The 11,428-nt window shown below is 43.1% G+C and overlaps 1 protein-coding gene across 1 annotated transcript; it reads left to right on the top strand.

The window, feature by feature from the left end:
- Positions 1-1,971: 1,971 nt before the first annotated feature.
- gbp (glycogen synthase kinase binding protein) lies at positions 1,972-3,960 on the top strand. The gene has a single exon (XM_071904909.2). The coding sequence runs from the start codon at positions 2,067-2,069 to the stop codon at positions 2,592-2,594; it is 528 nt and encodes a 175-aa protein (XP_071761010.2). The 5' UTR covers positions 1,972-2,066; the 3' UTR covers positions 2,595-3,960.
- Positions 3,961-11,428: the final 7,468 nt, after the last annotated feature.

The raw sequence follows: 11,428 nt of genomic DNA, 5'->3' as shown, positions 1-11,428 counted from the left end.
TTAGGAGTGATTTAGGAAAGTTCTCAGAGCGACTTTGAGCGAGGAATGGACAAGAACTTTTATCTTAGTGAGGAGGTGTGGTCGACCCCGTTGCTAGGTGTGATGCTCTCTTTTGGACGCTGTCATTGGTTGATCAAGAAAAATCAACACGCCTCTTTTTGTCATCCAGAATGCACACAAGGAATCACACAAGATAAAACACAATTTACTCGATATTAACGTGTGGTTTGCTTATACTATCAAAAATAAAATAAAAATAGAGCTCAATGGACAAAATCTTTGAAAACCATACGAACCGTACTTTTTTATACTTGTACGCTCCTCACAGGTTGACGCATTATGCCTTTATTTGGGCGAATGCAGTAATGTAATTATACTTTACTAATTTGATGTTAAGATTTGGTGAAAATGGCTCAAGACTCAGTAGTATTAGTATAATTTATAGACTATATTGGCAAGCCTATATGAATAGGATTTTTGAACATGAGTATATTGCAGATGATGCGGACGTGTGTCCCATCAGTGACCCGACAATACAGAGAAAACTCACTATATCCATAGCTGCTGTTGTGTTGGTGCACGGTGCGACCGGCCGGTGGGAATTAAACAGGCTGCGTCACAATATGAGTCTGAAGGAGCTGTGTGTTTGTGTGATTATTCTACTATGTGGTTGCATAAACCTAAATTATCACTGCTGCTGTTTGCCTGTTGCTAAATATCTTCACATTGTGATGATTTTATAACAATAGCATTAATGCGTCGTTTCTGCCATTTCCTCCTCTACTTAAGAAACTCCTCAGCTCCTAAAAGCCCTCCTCTCTACTCTTAACAGTTTTCTACCTGAGGAGCTCTCTTAGGGGCTAAGATGCTTTGTGAACAGCTTTTACCTTTACTAGGATTTAGTCTTACTTTTAAGGGGAAATTCTGAGAAAACGTCATCACTCAGAGTTTTCTTAGAATTTCACCACTAGGACCAACTCTTAGTACTAGGAAGCTTTGTGGATACGGCCCCTGGGGTTCAGTATTTAGTGCTGAGTGTTGCTGCCGTTTGAATACATAGGAAGCTCAGCCGGGCCTTCTGATTGGCTCGACACCACGTGGCTGTGATAGTAGCTCCTTATTTGGTCATGAGGGCGCTCTTTGACTGGAGCATGCAGGTTTAGTACGGGCTTCTGAGAAACAGAAATGTACACCGTGTTCTCCCACAGATCCCCTCCTCCCTCCTATTGTCACTGTATAGATGCCGCTATTTTGAAGCCTGGGCGGATCCAGCCTTACATCAACATATTTATAGTATAGCTATGCAGTTTTGTATTCATACATTTGGATATAGTTGATATTACAAAGTATTTTGGAGTAGAGCGCATAGATAGGTGACTTTATTAACCTACATATGCTGAACATGAATCATTGAATGAATAGAGCATAGAATAGAGATTAAATATGTTTGTGTTTGAACAAAGAAATGCATGATGGCATCATGCCGGTTTTGTTTTGATGTGAATAAAGATTTGATAACACTGATCTGACTTCAGCGTGTGTGCTTGTACAGGTGTGGACACGAGGTGAACAAAACGAGCGGGCTGTCTGTAAAGATTCAACGTGATTTCGTGAAATTGTGCATTGTTTATTTTGCCTGGACAGACAGCGGCAGACAGTTATGAGTTATGTAATGTCCATTTGGACGGAACAGTCCAAGCGGGAGCGTGATCAGGGAGATGTGTTAGAGCCGGGCTTCAACAAAACACCACACACACGCGTTAAAATTCATCAACTACTTCACGAAATAGTAGTTAGTTTTATAAAATAGTAAAAAAGTTAGCGTGTTTATTTATTGCGTATATCATGTATTGCCGTACAAAATATTTTGGTTTATGAAAGCCCCCCCCCCCTCCTCCAGTGAACATGGTACGGTCTGCCACACGTCACCCATTGTTTACAAATCAACTCGGCTTGTTGCTTACTGCCGAGCAGCGTGGTGAGAGCAAGGAGCGGCCCGGGGCTCTCATTCAAACCGACCGAAAACACGTCGAAAACCCGCAGAAAACCAAGAGATCTCCGTCAAAATGCCTTGTCGGAAGGAGAACTACATCTTTCTGGAGCAGTCCGTCACCGTCGACTCGAAAGAGGTGGACGCGCTGGTTACGAAAATCGGCGAGGCGCTGCAGCTCCACAACAATAGCGCCAACCACCAGAAGACGATGTCCGTGTCGGTGTCCTGCCTGCACGGGCTCAGCGGCGGCGGCGGCGGCGGCGGCGGCGTCAAACCGGCGACCATCATCAACGGCAGCACCGGAGCGGCGGCGGCGGCGCTGCAGAAACGCAACGGCTGCTGTATGCGGCTCCGGAACCGGGGACACCGGGGCAGCAGCAGAGCCAGCCCGTATAATATCCCTGGATCTAGCGACCAGGAGTGGGACCACATTAAACCCTGGAACAAAAAGAGGATCAACGTGGAGGAAGACGACCCGCACCGGCTGCTGCAGGAGCTAATTTTGTCGGGGAATCTGATTAAAGAAGCCGTCAGGAGGCTGCAGTTCTCCGCCGCAGACTGTGGAGATTTCCCCAAGGCGGCGGACAATGTACCGTGCTGATATGTAACGTTACGGACAAACCGGGGTTTCAAATTCAACGTTACCCCCTAGCCGAGATATCATTTTGGACACACAAAAACTGAGACAATTTACGCAAAAATGTCTAGAATAACAATTAAACGTCACAGGATTGGTAGCTATGTTTTCTAAATGCATCAGTTTTTATCCGATCTGTCCCTCGTCGGTTAACGACCCGGCTCGTCAGCCATGTTGTTTATGTTTGAACGTCTCCTTGTGGGTCAAACGTTCAGGGATGTAGTGGAGGGTAAAGCCACCGAGACTCACGTTTTCATTAGCAAAACAGTGTTTACTCACCTCTTCTAAGGCCAATGTAAATCTCCTGTGATGTGAATGGAGAGTACACAGCATAGTGAGTGCTATCCATGTGTGTAATTATGTGAAGATGGAGTCTTTAATGGGGAAGCATGTGGTAATGCTTTTCTGGACAGTAGAATTGATTTTTGTTTATATTGGTGGTTGTTGGAGTTAATGGTGACCAGTGACAGGAAGTCATAGCTTACACACCTTTTTTTTTTTTTTTTTAAATTTACCACTACATCCCTGCATTTGTTCATGTTGTTGTTGGGGGGAGTGAGGGGGGAGGGGGGGGATTAGTCATGGCTGAAGTGTAAACTAGCCATTCCTTGCTTTGGCAGACCATTGTGTGTGGAGGGAAGGGAGGGGGGGGGGGGGGGAGGGTAGTAGTCCATTTTGACTTTGTTTACAATCTGTATTGCTGGGTGTTTCAGAGGAAGTGCCCCTTATTCTCATTTCATGTCAGGTTGAATTTGTTTCCCTTGCAGCCGCAGCCTGCAGTCAGGTGCAGGCGGTCCAGGAGCGAGCGGGTTTCAGCACCGCAGCGCCTCGTTTCACCAAGCAGCTCAACCTCAACCAGAGAGGGGGAGCTGGTCGGGGGGGAAATGAGCCGCTGTAGTGTTGTTTTGAAGTGAAAACCTGCATATTCTTGGCCTTAAGCGGCACATAACTGGAGCCCACTGCCTCACAAGCCAACACACCAAAACTCTGTTGATGGCAGCTTGGCGTTTTCTTCTAAAAAAAAACTATCCGGGGAACATACAACTGTCTTAACTTGTGGGGTGGGGGGGGGGGCATCATGGGAAAAATGCGCCCGTTTCCCGCCGGGCCGGGTGATTTGTAATGTGTGTGTAATGCTGGGGGAAAGGTCGGCCATCACACGACTCTGTGGTGCTTCACCTGTTTGAATTCCAACAGGGAGTTCTGTCATCGTCTTTGTTTTCTCTCTGTGTAAAGAAAATCACCATGACCGCTTCGTAACGAAGTATTTTATAATGTGCCTGAGTATTCAGGGCTTTTTTGGTGTCTTAATAAACACTTTTTTTTCAAATCTCTCTCTCTCTGTAGTTTTATTGGTGGCATGTTGGAGACATAATGACACTGGAGGTTATATTACTGTACTCTAGCCTTTAAAGTAGATCTTCCAACCTTTTTAGACACAAACTTCTCTCCTCTCTCCAGTAAATCTGTGTTTTGCAGTATAACTCGATGGTTTGAACTTGAAGCCCTTGCCCTATATATGTTAATCCTGAAAACCGGGGACCCCTCCTGCCTCGCTGCGGGCCTGTGAGTGTGGACAGCGTGGTCTTGAAGGACACATGCTCATTATCATGCTATAAATACCCCCAGCGGCTCACAGCAGGCAGACATGACAGCAGCAGTGAAAAACATGTTTTGCTCCAGCGGTCTGGCTCTGAGAGTCCGGGTCCGGCGTGTCGCGCGGCGGCGGCTCCCTCTGCTGGCTCACGGCCGGCTGAGCGGGCGGCGGCGGCGAGCTTCACGGCAGCGGGGGGCAGACGGAGCTGACAGGCCGACATCATGTTTGGGCCTTTATGAGTGATGTCAGGCAGATCCCATTCAGACCACAGACAGGCTGAGAGAGGAGAGGCTGACCTGCTGCAGGAAGCAGCTCATCAGTTCAACTGAGGAATTGGGGAAAAAAAAACCTTCAGGAAACAGAATTGGAATTGAATTGGAATTTCAGGAAGTTTAATTCAATTCTGTGAAATTCCATGTTTTTTTTGTTTCTTCTTTCCACATATCTGAGATTCCACATAGTGTTATATATCATCAATACTGAATATCATAGAATATTAAGGGAACCTTTCAGCTGGTATTTGATGCAGGACATGTAATGGTAATCCATACATTATGATTGAATGTGTTTGATTTGTGGAACTGTCTTTTATTTGAGTCATAATGTTTTGATTTATAATGTTTAGCGAGTCGAGACAAACTCTCTTAGAAGTGGAATTTAATTCTGTTTAATGTAATTCCAATTAAATTCACATTCTGTTTCCTTACAGCTGGGAGACGTACACACACACCATGCAGTCTGAGTTCAGCTCATGAACGGCTCTAACTCGTACACACATGAAATGGACGAGCTGCACATTTCCAGTCTGTACTGTACGGCTTCTCTTTTTTATTCTGTTCCATTCATTCGTTCCTTTTCTTCTCCCCCGCTCGCCACCGTCCTTTTATCAACGCTAAATAAAAAAAGGTGTAAATGATCACCCTGCGCGGCGCGGTCCTGTGGGAGGCAGCCTCGCTCTTCACGGGTCGCCCGCCCACGCTCCGCTCCGCCGCCGTCCTGACGCAGAGACAACACAAATGAAAGATGAAAATAGCAAAGCTGCAAAATCTATTTGTGAGTTCTCTTTTGTTAAAAAAAAAAGAAAGGTGACAGAACATTTTCTATATTTGATCCTCCCACCTAACAGGCGCTTTGGATCCGTTTATATTTCAGGCCTCGAGCTGAGGCTTTTATCCAGAGAGACAAACGCTGAGCTCAACAGCTGAACGAGCTTCAGTTTCTAGATCACAAACACTACAAGCAACCAAAAACGAGGAGGTCAAGGGTCAAAGGTCACAGCACCCAGACTGTAGATGGAACAAATATTCTTGTGATCCTAGAACGATCAAGGATGATAAAGAAGTTCAAGGGAAAGAAAGACGAGAAGTAAGAGCTAGAGAGGTAGAGTAGATTTTCATGGTTAGGAAGGAAATCTTTAAAGGTGTTTTTGGACAGGGGTCAGAGGTCACAGCACCCAGACTCCAGATGGAACATTTCCCTGTAACCTTAGAGTGAGTGTAGGACAGAAAAATGATCAGAACGGAAATAAAACTGAAGAGAATTAGACAGGTTCCTTTTTTTATGTGATTCAGGGTGGAGGAACAATTCTGACAATTAGGAACAACATTATCTTTTTATCATAATTTGTTTTGTTTTTTTACAGAACACACTGAAATCATCGTTGATATTGTCCATATTGTCTTTCTAGTTTATTGGACGTTTTTAAACAATCAGTGATCAAGAAAAACAAAACTTTATTTCCATTGTGGTTTTTGGTCTCAAAAATGTGCAGACAGACACTCGTTACAGTGTCAGTAGTCCCTGCTGAAGGCAATGTTGCCCATCAAGATTGCTGCAACTTGTTGCTGTGTATTATACAGTTTGGGTTTTTAAGACAGACATGAAGCTGTTTAGACAGAGCTGGAAAAGAACTGTTGTAATCCACTGGTGACAGTCTCTGATTCTGAAATGCTCCTGTCGCTTTCACAAGTGCAAGCTCTTTTGTCAAGACTTTAGAAACCTGTTCAAGTCATCAAAGTACAAGTCAAGTCCCAAGTCACCAGAACCCAAGTCAAGTCCCAAGTCACCAGAACCCAAGTCAAGTCTCAAGTCACCAGAACCCAAGTCAAGTCCCAAGTCACCAGAACCCAAGTCAAGTCCCAAGTCACCAGAACCCAAGTCAAGTCTCAAGTCACCAGAACCCAAGTCAAGAGTCAAGTCATCAGAACCCAAGTCAAGTCCCAAGTCACCAGAACCCAAGTCAAGTCCCAAGTCACCAGAACCCAAGTCAAGCCTCAAGTCACCAGAACCCAAGTCAAGTCCCAAGTCACCAGAACCCAAGTCAAGTCTCAAGTCACCAGAACCCAAGTCAAGTCTCAAGCAGTTGAAACTGTGACTCAAGTCTGACTGGAGTCCGAGTCATGTGACCAGAGTCTCCTCCTCTGCCTCGGGCTCCGGCTCCGCTCCACGCAGCAGCCGAGGTGTGTTGATGTTCTGAAGGAACTGCAGCAGGTGGAGGTGTTCTGGTCATTAGTAGTAAGTCACCAGAACCCAAGTCAAGTCCCAAGTCACCGGAACCCAAGTCAAGCCGAGGTGTGTTGATGTTCTGAAGGAACTGCAGCAGGTGGAGGTGTTCTGGGTCATTAGTAAGCCAAAAGGCATTTACCCTCTCAGCTCAGGACTGTTGTGACGCCTCAGGCTTCCTGCTTACGGTAAAAATCCACAACGCTGCCAACACTGGTGGCAACAGTTGCAGAGTTGTATGTGAAAACGCTGTTTAGATCCGGTCGAGTAATTTGATTGGACGGGAGGCATTCCAGAGTACTGATATACAGTCTAACAGCAGTGGGATGTTTCACTACATTCAGTCAAAAGTTTGGACACTTTATTTTTACTATTTTCCACATTTTAGAATATTAGTAAAGACATCTAAACTAGGAAATAACACAAATGGAATTATGCAGCGACCAAAAAAGTGTTAAACAAATCAAAACTATCTTATATTTTAGATTCTTTAAAGCAGCCGCCCTTTGCCTTGATGGAAAGACAAAGGCTTTGGAAAGAAATTCATACATAGGATCAACTTCACTATTTATATTTGTCTAAGAAACTCATTTCAAGCATTTAAGCAGAAGCCTTTAGGTCAAAGAATTTAAGAGAATGAGAAACACAGAACATTCAGTCAGGTGGTCCAGACTGGTGACTGTAGTGTGTGTATCACTCCACCTTACAGCTGATCTGATAGAAACCGGTTCTGTGTTGTAGTCCTGAGGGAACTGAGACAAATAAAAGACAGAAACCATAATCTGTTGTCTCAAATTACCATTTCTGGATAAATATCTTTGTTTATAGAGCTGTTGTAGAAAAGCAACATCACACTTGATTTTGTGCTGATATACTGGATATCAGCACAGCCCTGATTCAGATCACATAAGAATAAGATTCTGCAGTGGAAACACTGAATACTTTTATTTGATTTATTTATGTATTTATTAATTTGCTCATTTATTAGCATGAAAATTGTCAGATGTAAAGACTGAATATCAGCACAAATTATCAGCTGTCAGCATCTTCAATACAAAAATATCAGTCAGTATCGGCCTTCAAAACCCAAACCCTCTCTCTCTCTCTCTCTCTCTCTCTCTGTCTCTCTCTCCTTCCCTCTCTCTCTCTGTCTCTCTCTCTCTCTCTGTCTCTCTGTGTCTCTCTCTCTCTCTCTCTCTCAAATTCAAATTCAAAGGGGTTTTATTGTCATGGGAAACATACGTTTACATTGCCAAAGCAAGTGTGAAATAAAAGCAAAAAATGTACGTACAATTAAAGATATACTAGAATAAAGAAATGTGTAACAGAGCTGTGTAACATTGCAATCAAATATATGCATAAGAGTAGGTAAAATTAACTTAAAAATACAAACAGAAAAATTGTGCTTTTGCTGTTAAAAAATATATATATATAAATACAAATAAGTGAGAACTGTCCATGAGACTCACAAATCTTGCTGCTGTGTTTGCACATTGCTGTACTTCACCCAGCAGATATGGACGTTTGTTGTTATTAGTCATGTCAATACAAAAATATCAGTCAGTATCGGCCTTCAAAACCCAAACCCAAACCCTCTCTCTCTCTCTCTCTCTCTCTCTGTCTCTCTCTCTCTCTCTCTCTCTCTCCCTCTCCCTCTCTCTCTCTCTCTCTCTCTCTCTCTCTCTCTCTCTCTGTCTCTCTCTCTGTGTCTCTCTCTCTCTCCCTCCCTCTCTCTCTGTCTCTCTCCCTCTCTCTCTCTGTCTCTCTCTCTCCCTCCCTCTCTCTCTCTCTGTCTCTCTCTCTGTCTCTCTCTCTCTCCCTCTCTCTCTCTCTGTCTCTCTCTCTCTCTCCCTCTCTCTCTCTCTGTCTCTCTCTCTCTCTCTCTCTCTCTCTCGCTCTCTCTCAGCCTGAACTGAACTCCTCCTTGAATGTCAACATGAGGCTTGTTTAGTCTCTGAACCTGCAGTCTGTCTGAACTGAGTGACTCAGATCTGCTGACCTCAAATCCTGTGGTTACAGGAAGAATCCCCCAAAGCACCTTAACACTTCAAAACAGCTGTTTTTCTTGTATACTGAACAAAAATATAAACGCAACACTTTTGGTTTTGCTCCCATTTTTCATGAGTTGAAATAAAAGATCTAAGACTTTTTCTATGCACACAAAAGGCTTATTTCTCTCAAATTTTGTTCACAAATTTGTTTAAATCCGTGTTAGTGAGCACTTCTCCTTCGCCAAGATAATCCATCCACCTGACAGGTGTGGCATATCAAGATGCTGATTAAACAGCATGATTATTGCACAGGTGTGCCTTGGGCCGGTCACAATAAAAGGCCGCTCTAAAATGTGCAGTTTTATCACACAACACAATGCCACAGATGTCGTAAGTTTTGAGGGAGCGTGCAGCTGGCATGCTGACTGCAGGAATGTCCACCAGTTGCGTTTATATTTTTGTTCAGTATATAAAGACACATGCATATGTCAATCGCTTGTTTAATATTTTCTCAAATATTGAAAAAAAAATGGTTGTAAATTGTTCTTCCTCTTCCAGGACTCACAAATGGATTCATTAATGTGTTTTTGCTTGTTTGCTTTTGCATTGATTGGATGTGGGGGAAAAAACACCAAATATCACAACCCACGCCCCTTCTCTGGGGGTTGTCAAACGGCATTCTGGGAAATGTAGGAAATCTGTAACTGCAGTAGAAGTAGAGGAGGCAGGAAAGTGGGTTCACCAAAAAAGTAAATCAACACTTCATCACCAAATAACTCGTGGAATTGAACATCACAGACTGATGCTGTGGATAAGTGTACAGGAGGATCAGAAGCCACTCTGCAGTGTAATGCCAGGTTACGCCCACTAGAGGGAAGCATGACATCATTACAGGCGGCTTCAGTCCGCTGCAGCAGACTCCCAGAGGGTTTTATTGTTTTATTTACATTTATTAATTAACATGTTGGTGGATTTCAGGAACTCAAGAAATGTGAAAGATGAACACAGTGAGGTTTTGCATGGAAACACTTTGATTTATCTGGAAATAATGATTTGATTTGAATTATTTCATTCAGGGCTGCAGTCAAGACCAGATCCAGTCGAGTTTGAGTCAAAACCGGATCCAAAATGGTCGAGACCAAGTCAAGACCGAAACCAGAGCAAATTTAGTCGGAATCAAGACCAAAATAGTCAATAAACAGTGTCCATTTATTTCTAAAATTGAAGATAACTAAACCAAACCATAAGCAAAACCATAAGCAAACCTGCCTGGATAAAGACACAAAAACAAATATTGACATATAAAAAAAATTCTAAATATATTATCTGTAAATGGAAGATGGAAATGTCCTTGTAATGATGACAAAACCACGTGTGTTAACTCTTAATATTTTATTTTATGAACAAACACTGTACCATTCTCTACCATTCGGCATCTTCCAGTTTCCTCCAACATCAGCTAATATTGATTATGAAAAGACGGGAGACAGCAGCCTATATATGGAAAATCAGAATTAAGGCAAAACAAGCACATTTCATCTCTAAGTGTTGTTCATTAGTAATCCCATTAAACGCAGTAGATTCTAAAATGTCACCAACGGGAAGAAAAGGGATCTGCTGAAGCTATATTAAGACTGGAGATCCGTGCCAACGTGTGTGTGTGTGTGTGTGTGTGTGTGTGTGTGTGTGTGTGTGTATCCAAAGATTCAATATTTGTCGGACTACCTCCTGACTTCATGACTCACAGTCACATTAAACCAGGTTGTGGCTGCAGGCCTTCCTCATGTCAAGCCGATGTTTTTTGTTTTGTTCGTTTTTGTTTTTTTAATTCTCATCGAATGGTTTCTGTGACGTTGATATCCGTGGCCAAGTGGTAATCTTAGAGGATAAATTTACACCATATCTAATGTCAGTCATTCAGCTGCAGCATATCAGACCGTCACACAACACCGTGGAAAATGGTCAGAGGCTAATTGGTGAATGGAAGGTAGCTGTGAAACACCTGTAAACACACCTGTATAAAATACCTGTAAAAGTGGAAAATACTGTCATTTATTCCTGAATAAAGTGTCAAAGAATGGCTTTGGAGATTTTCCTCTCAACCATGAAAATCTCTTCCACCTCTCTCCTCAGCTTTTCATTTCTCTTCTGTCTTTCCTTTGCACTTTCTCACAGGAATATTTGTTCCATCTATTTTCCAGCTGCTGTGACCTCTGACCCTGGACTTTCTTCCCACTGAGCTCTAGAGGTCACTTCAGCGTCTCGTCTCTGCTTCAGCTCTCATAAAACCTTTTAGGCTATGTATCGCCCAGTTTTAGACCAAGCAGTAAATACATTATTAAATGTTTACACTATGCATAAACAGCTGTAAATATCTAAACATATGCACCAGAGAAGTACAAGATAACGCTTTATTTTTGTCATTTACCCCGGAAGACGTACTAAACTTTCACTTTTAAACCCAGTGGAGTCTTTTAAAGGATAAGGCCGGTGTTATTTTCATAGGATTTGTTGACGGTAAGAAATGCATTAAAAAACACCGGCCTTATCCTTTAAACGGCCAATCAACGTAAAATTGCTCAGTGGTTTAGTATAGGCCAGTGACTCCCAAAGTGTGGTCTGGGGACCTCCAGGAGTCCTTGAAGGGGCTCCAGGGAGTCCCCAGCAAAAGGGGAAAGAAATAAAGACAGAGAGAGAGAGAGAGAGAG

Source organism: Centroberyx gerrardi, chromosome 12 (genome assembly GCF_048128805.1).
Source record: "Centroberyx gerrardi isolate f3 chromosome 12, fCenGer3.hap1.cur.20231027, whole genome shotgun sequence".
Lineage (NCBI taxonomy): Eukaryota > Metazoa > Chordata > Actinopteri > Beryciformes > Berycidae > Centroberyx > Centroberyx gerrardi.
The sequence above is the reverse complement of the archived record's forward strand: the minus strand, read 5'-3'. Positions and strand labels throughout refer to the sequence as shown.

Coding starts and splice junctions, on each gene's coding strand:
- gbp (XM_071904909.2), top strand. CDS start 2,067: ATGCCTTGTCGGAAGGAGAACTACATCTTTCTGGAGCAGTCCGTCACC.